Source organism: Petaurus breviceps, unplaced genomic scaffold (genome assembly GCF_028583685.1).
Source record: "Petaurus breviceps papuanus isolate PSGF00001 unplaced genomic scaffold, PetGlider_PUasm1.0 90750, whole genome shotgun sequence".
NCBI classification, from domain to species: Eukaryota; Metazoa; Chordata; class Mammalia; order Diprotodontia; family Petauridae; genus Petaurus; species Petaurus breviceps.
The window spans coordinates 13,183,307-13,194,940 of NW_027187335.1; the positions used below are offsets into that span (position 1 = coordinate 13,183,307).

The 11,634-nt window shown below is 45.1% G+C and overlaps 1 protein-coding gene across 2 annotated transcripts; it reads left to right on the forward strand.

Annotated features, from left to right (window-relative positions):
* Window positions 1-552: 552 nt before the first annotated feature.
* On the forward strand, window positions 553-6,156 carry KRT19 (keratin 19). 2 transcript variants are annotated; one of them, XM_069067739.1, is made up of 6 exons: window positions 554-1,079; window positions 4,021-4,103; window positions 4,405-4,561; window positions 5,052-5,213; window positions 5,342-5,467; window positions 5,728-6,156. In XM_069067739.1, exons 1-6 carry the CDS (start codon window positions 660-662, stop codon window positions 5,983-5,985), a joined length of 1,206 nt encoding a protein of 401 aa, XP_068923840.1. In that variant the 5' UTR covers window positions 554-659; the 3' UTR covers window positions 5,986-6,156. The 2 variants fall into 2 exon arrangements, with proteins under 2 accessions (XP_068923841.1, XP_068923840.1); XM_069067740.1 differs by lacking the exon at window positions 5,342-5,467 and having other exon boundaries at window positions 553-1,079.
* Window positions 6,157-11,634: the final 5,478 nt, after the last annotated feature.

The following is an 11,634-nucleotide window of genomic DNA, read 5'->3' on the forward strand; positions in this document are numbered from 1 at the left end:
AAAAACTTGAAGTGGTGGGTCTGGGGCCATGGGAGTATCGGGAAGGGGAGCTGGGTATCAGTGTTATTTAAAGAGGAGGGTCCTGTGGTCTGGAGAGGCTGGGAAAGAGGGTTGCCACCTGCATCAAACTGAAGTGAGTAAAAATTGCTCCTCGAACACCCGAGCACCCTCCTGCAGCTGGCTCCAGGTGTAGTGCCCAGAGCAGTCCCTCATGGGCTTGGCACTGGTATAAGGTGGGGCCTCTTTGTCTCCGGGGAATGGCAGGAAACGTGTGGTTCAGAGCAGACCTCTCCCCACCCTCCCCCACCCTCTGCATTGTACCTTTTGTTGGTGGGGACCGAGAAAGAGAAGGCTCTGGGTATGGGGGATCTGAGAAGGGGATGGAGGGCACAAGGGAGTGGGGGGGGGTTGGGGAGGGTTGTTCTGGGTGTGTCTGAGCCGGGACTGACCAATGGGGAAAGGGCCCATGTTTGCACTCTGCAGCCAGGAAATTCCTCAGGGCTCGGATATCACCTCTGACACCACCCACAGTCCCCAGCAATAAAAAGAGGCAGGTGAGGCCTTCTGCACTTTCCGCTCTAAACTTCCGAGCGCCCACTACCCCATCAGCGTCCAGCTGCCGCCCAGAGTCACAGCCTCTAGCCTCCCAGGCCATTACCATGACTTCCTACAGCTACCGCCAGTCGTCCTCCACCTCCACCCTGGGACTGGGGAGCAACAACCCCGTGCGCTTTGGAAGCGGGGCGTTCCGGGCGCCCAGCATCCACGGAGGCTCGGGAGGCCTGGGCGTGTCCGTGTCCCGCTTTGCCTCCTCCGGACTGAGTGGGAGCTATGGGGGCGGCAGCAGCAGTTTCAGCTTGGGCTATGGGAGCTCCGACGGACTCCTGGCGGGCAATGAGAAGATCACCATGCAGAATCTCAACGACCGCCTGGCCTCCTACCTGGACAAGGTGCGTGCCTTGGAGGAGGCCAACTCTGACCTGGAGGTGAAGATCCGGGACTGGTACCAGAAGCAGGGCCCGGGACCCGCCCGAGACTATAGCGCCTACATGAAGACTATCGAGGACCTCCGAGATAAGGTAAGAGGGGGTAGGCACTCCCTTCGGCCGGGAATGGGCACTGAGGCCAGGGGACTGCCCACCAGGAGGACCTGCACCTGCTGCTGCTGGCACGGGGCAGACCAGGGAAGAAGGTGTGGTCTTTAGGGAACAGATGGAAGGAGCTGGTGGTTAGCCACACCCAGGTACCCTGGCTTCCCTGCCCCTGGAGCAACTCTGGAGAGGGAAGGGAATCAGAGAGGGGGAAATGGAGCAGAAAACAACTTTAGAGGGCCCCTTCAGTCAAGGTAACAAACATTTGTTAAGCTTCTATGGTGTACAAATTGAATGGCATAGCATAGAGAGCCAGAAAAGCCTGGATGCAAGTCTGGCTTCTGACATACTGTCTGTGTGACCCTGGGAGTGTCACAACTTGGTGTCCCTTATTCCCCAACTTTAAACTGCAGAGTGGGTGCTTTATCTGTGCTGGCACAGGGTAATCTCTGCACCATTAGTGCAATCCTAGGCCTGTTTTTTTTTTTTTTAAAGGCAAAGTGGGTTGTAAAGAAAAAAAAAGACAAGTTTTCCCCATTTTTACATATAGAAGCTGGGGCCTTAAGAAGGGAAATTATTTGTTCTGCGAAGGTAATAATAATGCTTTGAGGGGTGTCCCAGGCCAGCTGCTAAGAACAGTCCAGTGCAAACAATAAAATCTTTTTTTTGTCTTCAGTGTGAATTACTAGGCCCTAGAGGCATGAAAAGTTTGGATTGGCTGTCCCTGCCCTCCTGGAGTTTACTATCTAACCCTTTTGTAGACTGTACCTATAAGCAAAGTGAATGGTTTTAAGGTGATGAGGTTGACTAGGTTATCCTTCCCAGCCCTTCAAACCCCCTCCCTAAAGCCCGTTTAGGTACCCAATGGACTTTAGGGTTCAGGAGATCCTTGGATTCTGAGGATCTGATTGGAAGTGGGGCTTCTGGTTCTTCTGTATTGAGGTTCAGGGTTCCCTCCTATCATATTCTTTCCCTTCTCTCTCATCTCCTTTGGAATAGGGATCATTTAACTCAATGTATTTGAATGTTTCCCTTCTAGTACCAGTGCCTGGAACTCAGCAGGTGATTAGTAAATGCTTATTGATGGATTACTATTATTGATTGTTGTTCCAGGGTGTCCCTGGTCAGACTTGCATAGAAGCTTTGGGAAAGCTTCCCATTGGGTGGGAAGGTCTCTGCCAGAGTTCTTTGCTGTGGGGTCAGGTGGAGGATTTACAGGGTCTTTACTATTTCATAGTATCACCGACTAGGGAGGTGAAGAGGAAAATCCAGAGTAGGCCTATTTCCAGAGTCTTTTACAATGATCTGTTCTAGCCCAACTGCCCCATGAAGCCTCTGTGGGAAGGACTGTGTTGGTGCTCCATTGTCTTGGAACTGCTAAAATTAATAATAATCATTTATATAGAGGTCACCATGTGCTTAGCTTTACAAACATTATCTCATTTGATCCTCACAACAACCCTGGGATGTAGGTACTGTTAATTATCCTCATTTTATAGATAAGGAAACTAAACTAAAGTGACTTGTCCAGGGTCACACACCTAGGTTGGATTTGAACTCAGGTCTTCCTTCCCAGTGTTGTATCTCCAGTAACACCTAGCTAGGGCTTCCCTTTATTCTCCCTTGGTCATGCTTAGTCATGTCCTCTCCTGTTCTCCTTTAAGGGCTTAGGAAAGAAAGCTGGTATCACAAAGGCAGAGCTCCCCATTCTTGGAATCAAAGACTGTAGCAATTAGAAAGAACCTTGTTTCTACCTCCTCATTTTATATAACTGAGACCCAGAGAAAATGAACTCATCCAAAGTCTCACAATTAGTGGCAGTTGGCCCTGAATAAATATTTTCAGTGTTGATGTTGATTTATCTATATCCAGAAATTGTGGTACCTGGGGAATGAGCTCAGACTGGCTGCCTTTAAAACCCTAGGAGTGCCTCAGGACTCAGGCAAAGATATCTGGGTAAATCTTGGGTAAAGGTATCTGGGGTCTCTATGAGACTTCTCTGGTGATCCTCTAAATTTTTCTCACTGGTCCTTTGAGTCTTTTATGTTCAATCTCTAGCTCCTAGAGTCCTCCCCTTCCCTACTCTCAGCATCCTTGAAGGACAGAATACTTTTTGGGACTAGACGTATGATTTTATTGACATAGAGTATTCCCAGTGTGAAAACCCCCTCTACCAATTCAGATTGGCAAGTGCTCTGAAATTGAGAGAGTTGCCTACTGGCACTGAGAAATTAAGTAATTTGCTCAGGGTCACACAGTAAATATGCAGTGGAGATGGAAATTGAAGCGTCTTACTGTCTCTGAGAACAGCTCTCCAGTTTCTAAACCAGATTATCTCTTGTAAGCATTTAAAACGAGGAAGTCTTGTATATTGAAATACAGTTTGTGTATATATGTGTGTGTGTGTGTATACATAAAATATTTTATATCTATTAGACATACATGACATGTGTATACATAGGTGTATATAGGTACATAAAATTCATAGACCTCAGGTTAAGAACCCTTGATCTAGTCCACCCCCCTTATTTTACAGATGAACAAACGGAAGGAGCAGAGAGAAGTGACTTGTTTCAGAGGATAACAAATCAGTGGCAGGGCCAAGAATAGGATGAACACATCCTGATCCTTAATCCTATGCCCTTACCACTGTGCCACACTGTCTCCTCTCTTTCTTGGCTTCAGCTCTTCCAGACCTTCTCCCCTCTTGCCTCTGACTCACTTTTCTAAATCCCTTTTCATCCTGCCCACTGTAGGATTTCCCCCAGTGGCACAGCTTTCACCTCTGATTTAATTTAGTCTGAGTCCTCTTAGCTCTGGCCCATTGGATGAGCAATCTAGGAGTAGTCAGTGTGATAACTGTGTGCCTGCTTTGATTGGGCTGGGCAATGCCTGCAAGCTTAGTCTGTGACCATTTTCTGTTTTTCAGATTCTTGGTGCTACCATTGAGAACTCAAAGATTGTTCTGCAAATTGACAATGCTCGACTGGCTGCGGATGACTTCCGAACCAAGTGAGTACCTCTGCTGCTCAGGGGTGGGTGCAGGGAGCTACAGGATGTCCAGGTGAGGGGGATGCCAGGTACCTGCTGTGAGGGCAGTATGTGCCGTTTGGTGATGGCTATGCTTTTCTATCCAAGGAAGCGGGGTGGTGCAGGGGTTCTACTGCCCTTCTTGCAAGATTATCCTCCATGATTCCTGAGCTCTATGAAAGCAGGGAAGCCCCTGGCACACAGGGGTGAGTGATGTCACTTCTTGGAAACAGAGTTAACATTCCTCCCCCCTCCTGCTTACTTTACCTATTCCCTTTACAAGGTTTGAGACTGAGCAGGCCCTGCGTCTCAGTGTGGAAGCTGACATCAGTGGCCTGCGCAGAGTGCTGGACGAGTTGACCCTGGCAAGAGCTGACCTGGAGATGCAGATTGAAGGCCTGAAGGAGGAGCTGGCCTACCTCAAGAAGAACCATGAAGAGGTAAGGGCAGACCCAGGCTAAGAGGTCTCTGAAACCTTGCCCTGTGCCCCATTCATTGAGCTTTCTTGGCATCCTGGGTGCCTAGTCTTCCATGCCAGGGGCTGGTGACACCTCTCAGAATACATTTTAAAAGCTCACAGCTTTTCAAGGCCCTTTCCCTATTATGATTACACTCTCTGAACAACCCTGAGCACTATCAAGGAAAGAGGTAGAGCACCATGGATTATCAAGGAAAGAGGCAGAGCACCATGGATGTGTCCATTCATGAAGAATACATTGAAATGGAGGCTAGATTCTGGATTAGATGCACCCTGAAACACCAGTAGTATGGTATAGTGGGAGAAAAGCTCTCATTTTGAAGATAGCAGATCTGAATTCAAACCCAGTTTTGTCATCCAGGAATTAGCTAGAGGGAACTTGGGGAGGCCCCAACCCCCATCTCCCCCTTGCCAAAACTCAGCTGAATGTAGTTCCTTTTGTGTCTCTGCAGGAGATAAGTGCTCTGAGTGGGCAAGTGGGTGGCCAGGTTAGTGTGGAGGTGGACTCGGCACCAGGCATTGACTTGGCAAAGATCCTGACGGACATGAGAAGCCAGTATGAGGCCATGGTTGAGAAGAATAGGAGTGATGCTGAAGCTTGGTTCACCAGCAAGGTAAAGATGAGTTTGGGGGGAAATGTATGGGAGAAGAACTCAAGACTTGGCAGTTAAGAGCTGGGCTATTTATTTCACCTGAAAGTTCTACCTAAAAAACTCGTTCTTGGGTTTCTTCCTCATTTCAGACAGATGAGCTGAACCGAGAAGTTGCCGTCCACACGGAGCAACTCCAGACCAGCAAGACTGAAGTCACCGACCTCCGGCGGACCCTTCAGGGGCTAGAGATCGAGCTGCAGTCTCAGCTCAGCATGGTATGTAAGGGCTTCACTCTTGGGTGATTGACATGGCACTAATTCTTGGAAGGGATGTTTTCTAGTGATACCCAAGCTGAGGCAGGGCTGGATTCTCTAAGGTGTCCTCCATCACTTGCTCTTAAACCAGTAACCTCAGGGACCCAGGCTGTGTCCATGTCTCCACTGGTAACTTTTTCTGTTGGATTTGATGTGGTCAAATAATACTTTCCACCAGTCTCTTCTCAATGTTCCTTCTCTCCCTTCTTTTCCCTTGTTAGAAAGCTGCTCTCGAAGGCACACTGGCGGAGACAGAGGCCCGTTATGGGGCCCAGCTATCACAGATACAGGCTCTCATCAGTAACATTGAGGCCCAGTTGAGTGACATCCGAGCAGACACAGAGCGCCAGAACCAGGAATACCTGCACCTCATGGATATCAAGAGTCGGCTGGAGCGGGAGATCGCTACCTACCGCAGCCTACTGGAGGGCCATGATGCCCATGACAACAGTGTACCCACAACTCCCAAAGCCCTCTGAGTCACAGGAGGCTCCTGGGTGTGGAGAGTCCTGATTATAGGACCCTCTGAAGGGTGAGGGAGGAAGCAGCCAAGTGAGAGTTCCCACCTCAGAGGGTATCTGGGTGGGAGAGGGTAACACCCTGGATGTATTTCCATGTCCTCCCTAATAAAACTTCTGACCTTAAGGAAATAGTGTTTGGTTTAGTTTCTTTGAGCCCATAGCCTATCCTTAACCCCTATTGGTATCTCCTTTCAAATCTTTTTTTCTCCTCTCTCTGTCCTTCCTCCTTCTTCCTTCCCCCTCAGCCTTCTCTCTTCTCTTTTCTTCTTCCCTTCTTGTTTCTTCTCTTTCCTTCCTTTTTCCTGTCTCCCTTTTCCTTCATTTTTTTTCACCCCCTTCCTTCTTTCAGGAGTGTTCACAGTCCCTGGGCTTAGGAGTGATTTCTCTGGAGACCTATAAGATCTTCCCATTACTGTGTCCTGAGCCAGGCACAAGACAAGAGCCCTTTGGACATATTGCTTGTCCCCTCTCATCAGGCTTCAGAATGTTTTCTATAGCATTTTGGGATTGATAGTAGGAGTGTTCCTGTCTTGGAGCCAGCCTCCTGCTCGCATTCCTCTTACCCAGTACCCCACGTGGTTCATCTTGATCTTTTTCTGCTTTTATTTTTTATATCCCATAAAGATAATTTGTAGGGTCTGACACATGCAATTCAATTAAATAAGCATTAAGTGCAAGGAGTGGTGCTAATTGATTCTGTGGATTTTGTCAGACCTGTGATTTCCTCAGTGTGAGGAGCTCCCAGTGAGGAAACTCCCTTCACTGGTACAAGTTGGAAATTTGTCAATAACTTAGCCTAAGAGAGCTCCCTTAGGCACTGAGTTGTCAAATTATGTGCCCTTTGTCTGTGTCAAAATCTGGACTTGAACTCAAAACTACAAAATAGGTTCACTTATTTATTGCACGGTTGCCTTTTATCAGCTGAAATTACAAAGACAAAAATTAAAAAAACAAAACAGAAACAACTTTTGGGCCCCAAGTATTCAACTGAGAGTATTGGTTATGCAATATAACATGTAAAGGGAGAAGTAAAGATAAGCTAATTTGAAGAGCAGTTGAATAGTATATAGGAGAATGAGGAAAGGCTTCCTGTAAAAGGTGGTACCTCAGAGCCTTGAAGAAAGTTAGGACTTTAAAGAGATGGAAAGGTAGAGGGAGTGCATCTGGGGGATGGGGGTCAGCAGGTTCAAAGTCACCCACTGAGATGGCACGTAGGAGGTGGAATGCTGAGTTCAGCAAATGACCTTGTCCAGTTCCCCTGAACATAAAAGGAAACAACGTGAGATAAACCTGGAAAGTGTAGGCTGGAGCCAGATTGTGAAGGGTTTTAAATGCCAGGTTGATGAGTTTGTATGTCATCCAGGAATCAATAATTGAGCTATTGAAGTTTCTTGACCAAGACAATGACATGGTTTGACGTGTGCTTTGGGAAGATTATTTTGGCAGCTATGTAGAGGGATCAGAGGGAGAAAGAAACCAATTTGGAAACTCCTGCAGTTGTTCAGAATAGAGGTGATAAGGGCCAGAACAAGTGTAGTGGTTTTGTGAGTGGAGAGAACTGAGAAGATCAGCAATAGGTAAATACTTATTAAGTACCTACTCTTTGTGGAGGCACTATATTAAGCCATGGGTATACAAAGAAAGATAGCTCCTTCCCTTATAAAATATATATTCTCATGGAGAAAGAGACATGCATAAAAGATATATTCAGCATAGGTGGAAGGATCTTCAAGGAGAAGGCACTAGTAGCTGGGGATAGGTGAGAGATTTTAGATCTAAACTTGGCAACTGATTAGGTACAGGAGTGAGGGAGAGAAAAGAGATGAAATTAGGCCAACATACCAGATTAGAGGGATAAAGGAGGTAGGTCCCCAGGGAACTTTGAAGTTTGTGGCCAAGCAAAGACATATTGGAGGGTATTGAGGGGCTTGTATACCCTAGGTAAAGTTTAAAAATTTTGCCACTGACCCAGGACTTACATGAACACAATTACAAAACACTTTACACTCAAAGTCAGATCTAACTAATTAAAAAAGCATCAATTGCTCATGGCTGGGTTGAGCTAATATAATAAAAATGACAGTTTTACCTAAGTTAAATTACATATTTAGTGCCATAGCATATGATAGCAATCAATCTTCCAAAAAATTACTTTGTAGAGCTAGAAAAAATAGTAGCAAAATTCATTTGGAAGAACAAAAGGTCCAGAATATCAAGGGAATTAATGAAAAGAAATGCTGGGGAAGGTGGCCTAGCCATACCAGATTTTAATCTGTATTATAATGTAGCAGTAATCAAAACTACTTGTTACTGGCTGAGGAATAGAGTAGTGGATCAGTGACTCAGCAGCCAATGAATATAGTAATCTACTGTTTGATAAATCCAAAGACCCCAGATTTTGGGATAAGAATGCACTATATGACAAAAACTGCTGGGAAAATGGGAACATAGTATGGCAGAAATTGGGCGTAGACCAATATCTAGCACCTTACACCAAAATAAAGTCAAAATGGGTGCATTATCTAGGTGTAAAGGCTGATACTGGAAGCAATCTGGGAGAGCATGGGATAGTCTACCTGTCAAATCTATGGAGAGGGGAAGACTTTATGACCAAACAAGAAATAGAGAGCACTATAAAATGCAAAATGGGTTATTTTGATTACATTAAATTGAAAAACTTCTGTACAAATAAAGCCGATGTTACTAAGATTAAGAGGGAAGTGGAAAATTGGGAAAAAAATTTTACAACCAGTGTCTCTGATAAAGTCCTCATTTCTAAAATATACAAAGAACTGAGTCAAATATATAAGAATACAAGCCACTCCCCAACTGATAAATGGTCAAAGAATATGGACAGTTCTCAGAAGATGAAATTAAAGATATCTATAAGCATATGAAAAAATGTTCTAAATTACCATTGATTAGAGAAATGCAAATCAAAACAACTCTGAGGTACCACACATCACCAGCCAGATTGGCTAAAATGACAAAACTTGACAAAAATGACAAAATGACAAAAAAATGACAAAACAATACCAATTAGGAAAATGATAAATGCTGGAGAGGATGTGGAAAATTTGGAACACTAATGCATTGTTGGTAGAGTTGTGAACTGATCCAGCCATTCTGGAGAGCAATCTGGAACTATGCCCAAAGGGCTATAAATAAGTGACCCTTTGACCCAGCAATACTACTTCTAGGGTTATATACCAAAGAGATCAGAGAAGTGGAAGGAGGACCCATATGTACAAAAATATTTATAGTGGCTCTTTTTGTGGTGTCAAAGAAATTGGAAATCAAGGGGATGCCCATCAGTTGGGGAATGGCTGAACAAGTTATGGTATATGAATGTAATGGAGTACTACTGTGCTATAAGAAATGAGGAGCAGACAGACTTCATAATAACCTGTAGAGACTTATATAAACTGATGCTGAGTGAGAAGAGCAGAACCATGAAAAATCTGTACACAATCACAGACACAATGTATGTGTGACGACTAACTTCAATAGACTGGGCTCCTCTCAGCAATGTAAGGTTATAAGACAACTCCAAAAGACTCATGATCGAAGGAGACATTCACAACCAGAGAAAGAGATGCAGAGTCTGAATGCAGATTGGAACAAACTGCTTGCTCTGTTTCTATTTCTTGTTTTGTTTTGTTTCCTCTTTCCCATGAATCATTCCATCAGTTATAATCCTTCTTTACAACTTGACTAGTGATTAATGTGAAGATATTTGTAGATCCTATATTCGAGTGCATGCCTCCATGACTAGGGGGAGGAGGAGGAGGGGGAGAATTTGAAACTCAAGGAACTGTGGCACTGAATGTTGTAAAGGAAAAGTAAACAAACAAACCAATTTATTTATTTATTTTTTTTAAGAAGAGGAAGGTAGGCTGAGGGCTGGAGAACCACTGGTGAAGATTGCCTTTTAATCCACCACTCCCTCCCTATCTGATGATACTTATCTTGTATTCTATTTCCCATCTTCCTTTACCTTCCAAAGTAATAACTTATTTTTTCACAATTTCATGAATGAGATAATCATTTCTGCCAGACCCATGAGGCCATCCAGTTCATGAAAAATTCCTGTCAATAATAGTAATAATAATAGCAATATAATAAAAGAACAGAAGACATTTATTAAATGAGAAAAAAAAAAGAAAAATTTGCCCCTATGTGTTATTGTTCTTTGGAGGTAGTGCCATGGAGATGAGAATTTTATGACATGAAAAGATATGGCCTTGTAAAACGGGAGATTAAAAAGTGTCTTTTGTTCTCATCTGCCCTCTTCCGGAGTATGTTCTCTACCACTGCTCTCTTTTGTGGGGTGCTCTGGGTAGCTGCCAATATGGGCTATCCTAGTTAAGAGTTCAGTTCAGCAGTAAGGAAAAATGCCATTAGCTTGGCTCCCAACATATGGCAGCAGGATGAGAAGGGTTCTTCCAGATTAATGAGAACTAGGATCTCTGCTCTTTACAAACCCCTAGTTTCCTAGCCAGTCTCTCAGCCTAGAACCCCTGGTAGGATCCAGCGGCTTTCCTAACAACTGAAGGCCCCTAATCCAACACCTCCCAGGCCCCTGGGCTGAGGTCTGGGCCTAATGCCAGATGAGGAATACAGAAATACCAGCTTCCTGATACAAAGTGCCCCTGCTGGGGTAGGATTCTGCACCCCAGTTTATAAGCAAGTTGCCAAGTAACAATACCAATTAGGAGTGAATAAAAGAAGACATTTACCCCTGTTTGCAAGGTGCAGGCTAGGTGTAGGCAGCTCTGTCTCTTTGGCATTGGAGAGGACAATGCAGGGTGGGGAGAAAGAAAGGAAAGGGATTAAGGGAGCCTCTAGCTCCCTGCTGGTGCTATTTAGAAAACTTGCCAGCCAGCCAACCCACCAACTGATCCACTAATGAAGTAATCAAAGAACCTATCCAAGATCTAGAAACTTGTTCAGCTGTGTCCCAAGTCTTCATGACCCCGTTTGGGATTTTCTTAGGTGGTTTCCTATTTCTTTCTTCGGTTCATTTTACAGATGAGGAAACTAAGGCCAACAGGGTTAAGTGACTTGCCCAGGGTCTTACAGTAAGAGTCCGAGGCTGGATTTGAATTTAGGAAGATGAGTCTTCCTGACTTCAGTTCAGCACTCTATCCACTGTGACATCTGAGTTCCTCTTAATCTTTTTTTTCTAGTGTCCAGAGACAGCTTCAGAATAGGAGCCCTTCATCTCGACTCTCCAGTCGTCTTCTCCCTGACTTGTCCTCTCTTCCCTTTCTCCACTGGTCCCTCATTCTTCCAAGATAAATTCTCAGAAAACCGACCATATGCTCCCACCATAGGCCTCAGACCAGACAAGACTGCACCCTTTACGTTGCAACTGTTAGGTTTTGACCTATCAGTCCCCTTTCCTTGGAAAACCTGGCTCTAGGCTATGACACCACAGCAACTCTCCCCTCACCCACCTGTCACCTTCTGGTATGTGGCTCCAGGGGTGTGGTTTGGGTACACAGAGCCAGGGTAGGGGATTGGGAAACAGGGCTTCGGGGCTGGAGAAGGATAGCTCTGTGTGTGTGTGTGTGTGTGTGTGTGTGTGTGTGTGTGTGTGTGTGT